This window comes from Colobus angolensis, unplaced genomic scaffold, assembly GCF_000951035.1.
Source record: "Colobus angolensis palliatus isolate OR3802 unplaced genomic scaffold, Cang.pa_1.0 Scaffold15, whole genome shotgun sequence".
Lineage (NCBI taxonomy): Eukaryota > Metazoa > Chordata > Mammalia > Primates > Cercopithecidae > Colobus > Colobus angolensis.
The window spans coordinates 12,582,895-12,595,612 of record NW_012114599.1 but is presented as its reverse complement, the minus strand read 5'-3'; the positions used below and the strand labels follow the sequence as shown (position 1 = coordinate 12,595,612).

Sequence of the window (12,718 nt, the reverse complement as noted above, 5' to 3'; positions counted from 1 at the left end):
AAATGGAAAAATGGCAACTTCATAGTGGAGAAACACGGCGGACAATTTCTTAAAAAAGTTATTAAAGTTAAGATTCCCAATAATGGGACAAAGCACCATTGCACTCCAGCCTGGGCAACAGAGTGAGACTCTGTTTAAAAAAAAAAAAAAAGAAAGTTTGATGGGAACAGACAAGTAAGAAAGTCTCAGAGTATTTCCCCACAGATTATCTATTAATTATAAAATGGAAAAATGGCAACTTCATAGTGGAGAAACACGGCAGACAATTTCTTAAAAAAGTTATTAAAGTTAAGATTCCCAATAATGGGACAAAGCAACATGACAAAGCAATATGTCTTAGTTATATGATGTACCAAGACAACATTACTTATGCAGTATTCCTGCCAAAATGCATACATTGAATCTAACCTGAGAGGAAAAAAAAAATTAGACAATTCTAAATTGAGAAACATTCTACATAATAGATGGCCTGTATTCTTCAACAACATTAATGCTATGAAAGACAAAGGCTGAGGAACTGCCCCAGATTAGGGGAGACTAAGGCAATATAGTAACTAAAAAAAAAAAAAAAGGGCTCTATGACGGTCATTATCAGGACAAGTAGTGCCAAATTTGATAATTCTTCTGTGGTTATGGAAGGGAATGTCCTTATTCTTAGGATATCCATGAAGTATTTAGGAATAGAGTCACGGTGACTTAATATCCTCAGATGGTTTAGCAAAATTAATAATAATATTAACAATAATGATATGTGGATTACAGAGAAAGTAATAAACCATGTGTGGCAAAATGTTGACAACTGGTGAATCTAGGAGAAGGGTATGCTGGAGTTCCTTATTTTATTCTTGTAACTTTTTTTAAAGTTTGAAATTTATTTCAGAGTCAAAGGGTCTGAAAACAAAAAACAATGTTGCAGCAATCAAGAGTGATTCATTAGATCCAAGATTTCTGTACCTGTTTGTGCCATGTTCACATGCATAATACACTTTTTAAAGTGAAAGATGACAGATTTTATAACAGGAAATAGGATTTCCATAATGGAAATAATCTATTATAAAACTTTGCTTGTTAACCAAGGGATCTGCTTGCCTTGATATACAAATATAAATATGCCTGTGGCTTTGATCCCTACTTCATAACTGACTGTGTTTCCTGTAGTCCATAACTGACTGTGTCTCCTCGGAATTTAGTTCCAGAGAGAATATCTCAGGCAAGTTAATTCTATTATCAGACCTTTAAATTCACCTCATATGAATGAACTAGCTTGATAACATATCAAAACTTTCCCTTAATGAACAATTTCAAAAATACTGACTCTGGACCCCCTCAACAAAAATTAAATCAATTATTTTTAAACAAATTCTTAAGTATTTCTTCTTCATGTTATTCTTTGTTCTTTTTTTTGTTTGTTTTTCTGAGATGGAGTCTTGCTCTGTCGCCCAGGCTGGGATGCAGTGGTGTAATCTTGGCTCACTGCAACCTCCGCCTCCTGGATTCTAGTGACTCTCCTGCCTCAGTCTCCTGAGTAGCTGGGATTACAGGCACATGCCACCACACCCTGCTAAATTTTGTTATTTTTAGTAGAGATGAGGTTTCACCATATCGGCCAGGCTGGTCTTGAACTCCTGACCTCATGATCTGCCCACTTTGCCCTCCTTTGGGATTACAGGTGTGAGCTACCATGCCCAGCCCTTGTTATTCCTATCTATACACACATATACACATATAAATATGGCTTTTAATGTTTCTTCAGTTTGTTAAAATCTACCTTAAGAAACAAAATACCAGCTCTTGATAAAGCTAAAATAATTTTAATAACATTAATAAAACTAAAGTTATCCCTTATAATTTTTTAGAAGTCACATATTCACTTAAACGAATTCATTGTTTAAAATATAAGAAGAGTATAGGAGAGAAAGTAAAACTTGTAACTCTACCACCCAGTAATAGTTTAAAATTAAATTAAATTACTAGGTTTTGGCTTAATTTCTTTGGGTCTGGGTCAATTTATATAGTTGGTTATAAACATGATACTTACTAGATATAATGGATATATTATCCAAATGAATATATGAACATGTACTTCATAATTCTTCCCATTGCCAGATATAGTTATCACACATCTTCATTGTTGTAAGACATAATAGATGATAAATAACCTTGAACATAATTTTTTGGTCAGTAAGGCTAAAGAGTATGCTTCTTTTTTTTTGGAGACAGGGTCTTGCTTTGTTGCCCAGGCTGGAGTGCAGTGGTGTGATCTGGCCTCACTGCAGCCTCTGCCTCCTGGGCTCAAGTGATCCTCCCACATCAGCCTTCTGAGTAGCTGGAACATAGGCACACATCACCATGCTCAGCTAAATTCTGCAATTTTTTTTTTTTTTTTTTGAGAGGGAGTCTTGCTCTGTTGCCAGGCTGGGGTGTAGTGGCACGATCTTGGCTCATTACAACCTCCACCTACCAGGTTCAAGCTATTCTTCTGCTTCAGCCTCCTGAGTAGCAGGGATTACAGGTGCCTGCCACCACGCCCAGCTAATTTTTTGTATTTTTAGTAGAGACGGGATTTCACCATGTTGGCCAAGCTGGTCTTGAACTCCTGACCTCGTGATTTGCCTGCCTTAGCCTCTCAAAGTGCTGCGATTACAGGCGTGAGCCACCAGGCCCAGCCCTGATTTTTTGAGATGGAGTTTCCCTGTTGTTGCCCAGGCTGGAGTGCACTGGCGTGATCTCAGCTCACTGCAAACTCCACCTCCCGGGTTCAAGCGATTCTCCTGCCTCAGCCTCCCAAGTAGCTGGGATTACAGGTGCATGCCACCACACCTGGCTAATTTTGCATTTTTAGTAGAGACGGGGTTTCACCATGTTAGTCAGGCTGGTTTCAAACTCCTGACTTCAGGTATCTGCCTGCCTCGGCCTCCCAAGGTGCTGGATTACAGGCGTGAGCCACCATGCCTGGCCCCAACATGTTTATAAGTACTAACACAAGGGCATTTGGAGTCAACAATCCAGAAAAGAGTATTAAAGGTCACATTTGAAAGATATGACTAACAAAATAAAAAAAAATAAAAAAAAATAAAAAAAAAAAGAAAGATATGACTAACGTATCTCTCTGAGTTGATTGTTATACAGCAGTTTTCTGATAAGCTTATTCAACTAATTCATTACCTAGGGAACAGATATCCTAACTGATTAAAATGTTTAAAACTGATAGGTTACCTGGTTGAGAATATTCCAGGATGCATGCAAGCGTGCTACGAATCAGAGCTGTCCATTGTTTTTGAACGCCAGCCTCAGTTTTGGCCATTGAAAGTGTCACAATACTTTTAATCCCTTGAAGAGCTGCACTGACTGGTGGAGGAACCTGATTATCTGCAGACTTTATTGCTGTGTCTTTCAATATTCTTGCAATTAAGAACAGAATTGTGGGCAGGATTGTCATACATCCTGAAAGAAAAACAAATTAGATTACCTCATAACTATTTCAGTTCTCATAGTATAGTTGTTTCCATTGCTTATATTTTTTGCATGTGATGGTGGTTTTTCCTTGCCTTTATACAAAATTTACTGTATTACTAATACTATAATTCAATGCTTGAAAAAGAAAATAAGAAAGTGTCATAGCATTTCAAAGACAGAATTGGTATTTTCCTTCTTTTTTCAGCTAGCCTTGTTTTTATTACTTCTAATACTTCACCTATTTAATATTTCATGCCCTTTGCAATGAAAATGAAAAAGGAAGACAGAAAAACAGGAAAAAAACACTACTAGATACTGTGAGAAGCATCTGAGTAACTTGGTGAATTTTACAGCAATTTTAAGACATATAATCAATCCTCAGTGTACTAAAGTCAACCTAATCAAGCCAGGAAAGTAAAAGGACTATTGGGGCAAGGAAAGAAGAAATGAAATAATCCTAGAATTTGCAACTAAAAATTCTAGGTCATGAAAATTCAACCTCCCACAAAAGGAAAAAATCCCTTCACCACTCTGACCTGCAGCCATTGTAGCCTCTGCTTGTAAAACTCCAATGATGAAGAAGTCATTATTTTCAAATATGTAGGGTAACTCTAAAAGGTAGAAAGGTCTTCCTTGTGTTGAGCTGAAATTTACCTCTTTATCTACTGATACCATTTTTACCTTCTCTTAGATCAGGAATGTCTAATCTTTTGGCTTCCCTGAACCTCACTGGAAGAATTGTCTTGGGCCACACATAAAATACACTAACAGTAACAACAGCTGATGAGCTAAAAAAAAAAAAAAAAGTCCACGCAGAAATCTCATAATGTTTTAAGAAAGTTTTTGAATTTGTGTTGGTGAAATTCAAAGCCATGCTAGGCGGTGGGTTGGACAAGCTTGTTCTGGATAAAACAGAGGGAAAGTCTACTTTTACATTCAACAGTTCTTCAATATCTGCAGCCAGCTGTTACTTTTTTTCAGCCATAATTTCTTTCCGTGTTCCTTAAAGTTGGCTGTCATTCTCCTCTGACCTTCTTGAGTTTTTCTTTTTCTTTCTTTTTTTATTTTGAGACAAGAGTCTCCCTCTGTCGCTAAGGCTGGAGTGCAATGGCACGAACTTGGCTCACTGCAGCCTCTGCCTCCTGGGTTCAAGCAATTCTCCTGCCTCGGCTTCCTGAGTAGCTGGGATTACAGGCATGTGCCACCACACCCTGCTAATTTTTTTGCATTTTTAGTAGAGACGGGGTTTCACCGTGTTAGCCAGGATGGTTTTGATCTCCTGACCTCGTGATCCGCCCGTCTCGACCTCCCAAAGTGCTGGGATTACAGGCTTGAGCCACCGCGCCCGGCCTCAAGACCAGCTTCTTATTTCTCATTTGAGATTTAAGAGGAAACTAAGTTATTACAGTGCTTAAAATCAAGGGCAAGCTCATCTTTGTCTACTATAATATAATGCATTTCCAAATACCGATCAATACCGTACCAGCGGGTGAACAAAGGGATGGTAAATCAGAGAGTATGGTAACTGTGGCTGCCACCAAACGAGCACTTTCTTCTGATAGTCGAGTTTTAGTCGCTATGTGACTTGGAGAGTCTGACACCTTGGTACTGAGATGTGGCATATGCCGTACTAAAATGAACATCAGCAGTTCCATAGTTGCAAACACAAGAGATTTTCCAGGAATGAGACCACCGCTGTCGCCTCCTTCTCCCAATACAGTACAGGCCTCTTTTTCCATATCATCTTCATCTGAGGTAAAAGATAATTTGGTGAAATTTCCAACCAAAAAAAAGTACGTAAAACAACACAACAAGTATATTTAGGAAATTCCTTCAAAAGAATTTACAAGCAAATGTCTAACTGATGTCACATGTCTTTTTCTGTATCATTTTCTGCTTTCCTAGAATTCTGTGCATTGATCTGTCCTTAAAGGTAACAGACAGTTCATTTTTCACTTGGAAAATCTTTATCACATATTTTTATTGGGTATATATTTTGTAATAGAAATAACACATATGTTAGGTTGAACCAGATTAAACTGACAAAAGGTGAAAAACAGTTGACTCTCAGCAATTTCATTTGGTCCTTTCTAATGAAAATAAAATCAATTTCAAATCTTCTAAATGTATGATTATTATTTTTTTTAAATTAATAACTTCTGGCCAGGTGCTGTGGCTCAAACCTGTAATCTCAGCACTTTGGGATGCCGAGATGGATGGACCGCTTGGCCCAGGAGTTCAAGACCAGCCTGGGTAACATGGCAAAAACCTGTCTCCACCAAAAATACAAAAATTAGCTGGGCGTTGTGGTGTGTGTCTGTAATCCCAGGTACTCTGGAGGCTGAGGTGGGAAGATCTTGGGAGTTTGAGGCTGCAGTAAGCCGAGATTGCACCATTGCACTTTAGCCTGGGCTCTTGAGAGTGAGACTGTCCCCCGCAAAAAAAAAAAAAATTAGCTGGGCTTGGTGGAGTGCGCCTATAGTCCCAGCTACTCAGAAGGCTAAGGCAGGAGGATCTTGAGCTCAGGAGTTAGAGACTACACTGAACTATAATCACATCATTGCGCTCCAGCTTGGGTGACAGAATGAGACCTTGTCTCTAAAAAAGAAAATAAAAACTACAGAAATATGTCCTGGCATTAATATTTAAAAATTTTTTTTTCAGTATAAAATAAGATTTACTTCAAGTTCGTGTAATTTCTACTGCTTACTTAGAGTGTTTCTTTTTTCTTGCAAATAATCCTGAGCAGCTCTTACTATTTGTTGTACAACTCCAGTAACCAACAGCTGGACAGATGATGGATTCCAGGTCAATAGGAGGCGGTGCAAAACACTCAGCAACTCAACACCTATTAGCTAATACAAATGAATACAAATACATTTAATTAATTTCAATGTCAAAGGATAAATTTATATTGTTAAAATCTGAGAAAATAGGCCAGGCGCAGTGGCTCAAGCCTGTAATCCCAGTACTTTGGGAGGCCGAGACGGGCGGATCACGAGGTCAGGAGATCGAGACCATCCTGGCTAATACGGTGAAACCCCGTCTCTACTAAAAACTATAAAAAACTAGCCAGGCGACGAGGCGGGCGCCTGTAGTCCCAGCTACTTGGGAGGCTGAGGCAGGAGAATGGCGTGAACCCGGGAGGCGGGGCTTGCAGTGAGCTGAGATCCGGCCACTGCACTCCAGCCTGGGCGGCAGAGCCAGACTCCGTCTCAAAAAAAAAAAAATCTGAGAAAATACATATGTAAAAAAAGAAACTGGGTAGCTAAAATTAAAATATAGGACTAGGTAACAAATAAGAACATTGCAAAAATCTTGAGAAATGGTCATATTTTACCCCGATGTATATTTTCAAGCAACAAATGATTTACTATCTACATATTTAAATATGCTTTATATTCAAAGATGATCATTCTCATATTGGAAGGAAATAATTGAGCTAAACAGTATTGCAGAGTCCAGTGCGGCTAAAATTTATAATTTCTAACCTGAGCTGAATATCCAAGAATTTCTACAACCTCTGCTTACCAGAGATTGTAGAAATATTTGGTGAGTTCCTCTTCTATTCACTTCAGTAACTACTACAAACTTTCACCACCCACTTTAAGCTTCTACTCACAATCTTACACATCAAATCCATCCAATGAACCTAACTGAAATTTCAAAGAGGGGGAAAATGCTTAACTGCAACCAAAGCCACCTTTACCTCTTTCCTTAAGATCATGTGTTTAGCCTCTTATCTGGGGCTTAATCTGAGGTTAATCTTTCCTTATTTCCTATCCTATCCTATTTGACTTCCTAGGGATTCTTCAAGGGCTCTGATCATATCTCAAATGTTTTCAGCTTCTCTCTCTAGTTAGGCTACTCTCCTCAGTATAATGACAATGCTCAAGTTTTTCTAATCTAATGTCCCCCCTGCACTCTCAAAGCCTCCAGATCCTTTTATCTACCCCATGTCCTCCTCTATGTATCTTGCTCCTTCCTTCCCCAGCCTAGATGCTTCCACTTCCTTTACTGTCTTATTCACTCCTTGATCTTCCTACTATCTGGCTACTAGTCACCTCAAACAATCCTCTGCGGGAGGTCACCAGTAGCCTCCTCTAGATTCATTTCTGTGCTTATTTACTCTATTCTTTCTTTTGAGACTGTCTACTCTTCTTGAAACTCCTCCCTTGTCTTTGATAACTCTGTTCTCTTTTGGTTCTCCTCCAACCTCTCTAGTAGTTTCCACTGTTGATTTATTCCCTTCTTCTCAATTTTTAAATGCTATTTATCCTCAAGCTTCCAATCCTGGTCCTCTTTTCTTCTTCCTTTATTCAGCCTTCCTAGACTAATGTACTTGTTATTTCTCAGGAATTATGAAAAAAGCCTCAGAACTGGCCTCCGTCACCCTTCGCATCTCTTACAAAGCAACCTACCTCTATGGGTTGACGGAATGATCCTTCTGAAATATAAAGTTAGTGACATCATTCCTCTACTTAAACATTTTTAATGATTCCCTATCACTTTCAGGATAGGGTTCAAACTCTTTTACATGTCATCAAGAAACCTTCATGATTTGGTCTTCACCTTGTTGTCCAGCCTCATCTAACAACCTCATGTTCCATTCATATCAGCCATAGTAAATGGCAATGCCCTTGAACTTGCCGTGTTCTCTCATGCCTCCTAGTGTTTGTATTCGCTATTCCTTCTGAGAGGAAAACCCATCCTGCTTGTGTTGCCTCACGAATTCCTCTTGAAGATTTGATTCAACCATTGCCCACGCTGAGAAACCATCCTTTGCTTTCCTATCACAACATCAGGCTCCTCTTCTCTATTCTCAGCCTTACATGCCCTAAAATAGCACTTATCACACTGTACTTATCTCCTAATTCAGGCACAGTGAAACTACTTTCACTATCTATAACCTCAAACCATGTTTGGGGCAGACCAGGCACAAAGTACAAGTAACTGGGTGAATAAATACAGGGAGTCAGTGTGCTCATATCATGTTAAAATAGGATCCAATAAAGAAAAAAATTCCATCTTTTTTTCCATTGTAAAGCAATACTCGGAAAAAAACACACAATTATCTGTCATAGCAATACACTGTACCTGATCTTCTGCGATATGGACTCGAGCATAAGGAGAGTCTAACAAGGTATGTAAGGCCTGTAGGCATGCTGTAACATGTTCAATGGGCTCTTCAGGTCTAGGGGAACAAAGAAACTGTATACTCACACCTGAAATGCACAAAATAAAAACATGTTTTTTCACTTATAAAACACTTTATGTTGTTTGATCCCATACTTCTTCTCTATTTGTGTTTTTACAGATTACCTTAATGTATATTTATGTAATAATGCCTTAGAGTTCAAAATGGTTTCCAACTTAAGCAGCCAAGCTCAACACAAGGTTGTAGTTTTGCGATTAGGTTAATATTCAAATTAGCTATGTGTGAAAGAAGGAATTCCCATGCCATCAGGTTGATTATGAAGATAATAAGTTTTTATTTCTAGGACTTTTAAAACAATACATTAAGAAAATAAATTTACAAACGTTATAAAATTGCTTTTCATTAAATGGTAGCCAAATAATTTTTCATGTATACAAAGTTTTTAAATGGCAAGTTATAGAGGCACAATGGGTATCATAGGAAACAACTGCTTATAATTTACATAAGGGCAAAGTTAATGTTTTGGAAGTTTTTCACATTTTCACTTATGAGACCTACTGATGAATCCCATAATTACACCTTATTAATTGTGTTCCTTTTCAACCCCAGAAAACATAAGATCACCAAAAGCTTCATTACAATGTATAAATTCTTAAATGTTAAAAAAGCATCTATAGCCAGGCACGGTGGCTCACATCTGTAATCCCAGCACTTTGGGAGGCGGAGGTGGGCAGATCATCTGAGGTCAGAAGTTCGAGACCAGCCTGACCAACATGGAGAAACCCTATCTCTACTAAAAATACAAAATCACCCAGGCGTGGTGATGCATGCCCATAATCCCAGCTACTTGGGAGGCTGAGACAGGAGAATCGCTTGAACCCAGGAGGTGGAGGTTGCGGTGAGCTGAGATCACGCCATTGCAATCCAGCCTGGGCAACAAGAGTGAAACTCTGTCTCAAAAACAAACAAACAAACAAACAAAAGCATCTATAAAGCAATTTTACATTAGGATTCACTGAAATCTGCTTAAACGTTTTTTTCTTAATAGGATAACTGGTTAAGTGCCAAGTAAAACGAAAATGAGTTGTTGAATAAAAAACATATTAAGTTTTTTTACTGAAAATTATTAGATACTGCTCTGTGAATGAACAAGACAGCTAAGTAGTTTCAGTAGTTTTTAATAATTTAATTTTTAGGTTAAAAATTCAATTAACAATTTTTTAAGGTGAGGTGAAAAATCCTTTCACTTTTCATTCTCTGAACGGTGCTATACTGTACAAAATCTTTCCATAGCTTTAAAATGAAAGATATTAATTTTCAGAAGTGATAAATCTTGAAATATATTAATATAACAGACCTACCTAAAATCAGATGCATTCTGTCTTTGTTAATTTCTGGCAAAGATTTAGCACTACCCACTGCTCCTGATGCCTGGTTTAAATTGATAGATGTAGAACGTTTTTGTAAACCAGATATTGCTGCTGCTTCTGTAGACTCTGAGCACGTAAATCCTGTGCTATTTAACCAAAGTGCCACCGCATGGAGAATTGGGGCCCAGGAATTCCGATAGTGAAGTCTAGCTGTATCAATAGTTTCAGGGGTATAAAATGCTCCACCTGTAAAACAATCAAATCAATTAAAAACATTACCTTTTTTTTTTTTTTTGAGAAGAAGTCTCGCACTGCCGCCCAGGCTGGAGTGCAGTGGTGTGATCTTGGCTCACTGCAACCTCCTCCTGCTGGGTTCAAGCAATTCTCCTGCCTCAGTCTCCTGAGTAGCTAGGACTACAGGCATGCGCCACCATGCCCAGCTAATTTTTTGTATTTTTAGTAGAGATGGGGTTTCACCATGCTGGCCAGGCTGGTCTCGAACTCTTGATCCACCCACCTCAGACTCCCAAAGTGCTGGGATTACAGGTGTGAGCCACTGCGCCCAGCCAAAACATTACTAATATAAATGTTTGCTCATTTATGAACCACTAACAAAAATACCTATTACATACAAAAGAGAAATCTAGCCAAAGGGATTCTCCTCTTTATAAAGTCACCAAAAGTAACCCCTTTTCTGTAGCTGATGAACTGGAATACCTGTCTCTTCCTCAGTGATGCCAGTTTTCCAGCCTTTCCTCTGCTACTGCTGATTTCACTAAGTATTCTTACCTTTCCTTACCCTATTGTCACAGAATTTACCTCTTCATTGCTACCAGTGGCTCCTAACACCCTATCGTCTTCTCTTTCTACCATAACCAGGGAACTCCATTTCTTCTTTCTGTTTCTTTCTTCTTCTGCTAATCCTCTCCACCTCCTGTTGTTTCCACTACTAACACTGAGGACTTCCTCATCACTCCTTGCTGTTATGATGGATTAAGGAAGGAAAAAAGAGGGTAGGGGAAACTCCATTATTCTTATCATTAATATACAGGAAGGAGAAGGGGTTCTTCGAATAGGAACTGATAACACACTTTCTAAACAGAAAAAAATGTTGATGATTTCTATACTGATTTCAATAAAAAAACTAAAGTACAATTTGCAAAGCACTTTAGGAACATAATTTATTGGCACACTAGGAATCTGAAATAGAATATGAAAATACACACATTGAACAGTACAGCAATATACATCTATGGTTATGCATAATGACTTGTTATCCATAGCTATTTAGAATACCCTAGCTCACACAGCTATTATTGTAACAGTGCTTGCTAATATGTTTGCTTCAGCCAACAAAAAAGCTCTATGCTATATCTTCCATCTACAAATTCAATATGGAGTACGTACTCTGAGACATCAAACTTAAGTCACAGAATTTAAAGTGTTACTATAGTAACTGTTGTTGCTAGCCTATACCGTCTCTATTTTGTTTTACTACTACTTTGAACTCCATAAAAGTAAACTCAGAATGTAATACTTACCATCTGGAGGAAGCTGACTAGAAAATTCAGCTGGTAAAGTCAAGAGTGCATAATCTTTTAATGCTGCTAACCACAGGCGACTGAGTGTTGGCAGCTCGGGTTGTACCAGTGTTATTAAACTATCTGGTGGCAGTTCATCGATGGTACCATAGTCATCATCATCATCGTCAGTATTTTTAATTGCTCTTTTTGGTTTTGACTCTGCTTCCTTTTTAATATTCATAGCAACCACATATACCTAAGATGATATTTAGGAGGACAAAATAACAAGGCATAAGATAAAACAATAAGATATTTTAAGTTATTATAAAAATACAGTTAAATCATCAAAGATAACTGGGTATAGATACTAGAAAGTATATACTTTGGCCAGGTGCGGTGGCTCACGCCTGTAATCCTAGCATTTTGGGAGGCTGAGATGGGTGGATCACGAAGTCAAGAGATCGAGACCATTTTGGCCAACATAGTGAAACCCTGTCTCTATGAAAAATACAAAAATTAGTCGGGCGTGGTGGTGGGCACCTGTAGTCCCAGCTACTCCGGAGGCTGAGGCAGGGGAATCGCTTCAACTCAGGAGGTGGAGGCTGCAGTAAGCCGAGATTGCCCCACTGCACTCCAGCCTGGCGACATAGTGAGATCCGTCTCAAAAAAAAGAAAAAAAAGAAAGAAAGAAAGAAAGAAAGTATATACTTTGATTGGGTATGGTGGCTCAAGCCTGTAATCCCAGCACTTAGAGAGGCTGAGAATCACTTGAAGCCAGGAGGTCAAGACCAGCCTGGGCAATACAGCAAGACCCTATCTCTACAAAAAATAACAAAAATACTAGCCAGGCATGGTGGCACATGCCTGTAGTCCCAGCTACTTGGGAGGCTGAGGCAGAAGGATCGCTTGAGCCCAGGAGTTCAAGGTTCCAGTGAGCTATGATCATGCCACTGCACTTCAGCCTGGGCACCAGATTTGAGATCCTGTCTCAAAAAAAGAAAAAAAAAAAGTATATACAACTCCATGATTTCCTGATAAACACAAAAGAATAATTCCATTTGCTTTGGAGGTATTTTTCTTAAAAAACTGATCTGACTTCTGACTTCCTCTGATGGCATGTTCCTTGAGTAGGCTTCTCGGAGTTTTTTCTGGCTTCCCTCATTCTACTTGACAAAGCACCCCCCCACACACACTTTTTTTTTTTTTTTTTT

General features: G+C 38.6%; 1 protein-coding gene across 1 annotated transcript in view; it reads right to left on the bottom strand.

The window, feature by feature from the left end:
* The window catches only part of HEATR5B (HEAT repeat containing 5B), a 105,575-nt gene that overhangs the window by 11,633 nt on the left and 81,224 nt on the right, over window positions 1-12,718 (bottom strand). Inside the window, exons 28-33 of the mRNA XM_011935976.1 lie at window positions 11,526-11,763; window positions 9,976-10,230; window positions 8,554-8,681; window positions 6,167-6,311; window positions 4,940-5,206; window positions 3,217-3,444 (exon numbers count right to left, since the gene is read on the bottom strand). Of these exons, the coding sequence (XP_011791366.1) occupies window positions 3,217-3,444; window positions 4,940-5,206; window positions 6,167-6,311; window positions 8,554-8,681; window positions 9,976-10,230; window positions 11,526-11,763 (1,261 nt within the window). The remainder of the gene's footprint in view (window positions 1-3,216; window positions 3,445-4,939; window positions 5,207-6,166; window positions 6,312-8,553; window positions 8,682-9,975; window positions 10,231-11,525; window positions 11,764-12,718) is intronic.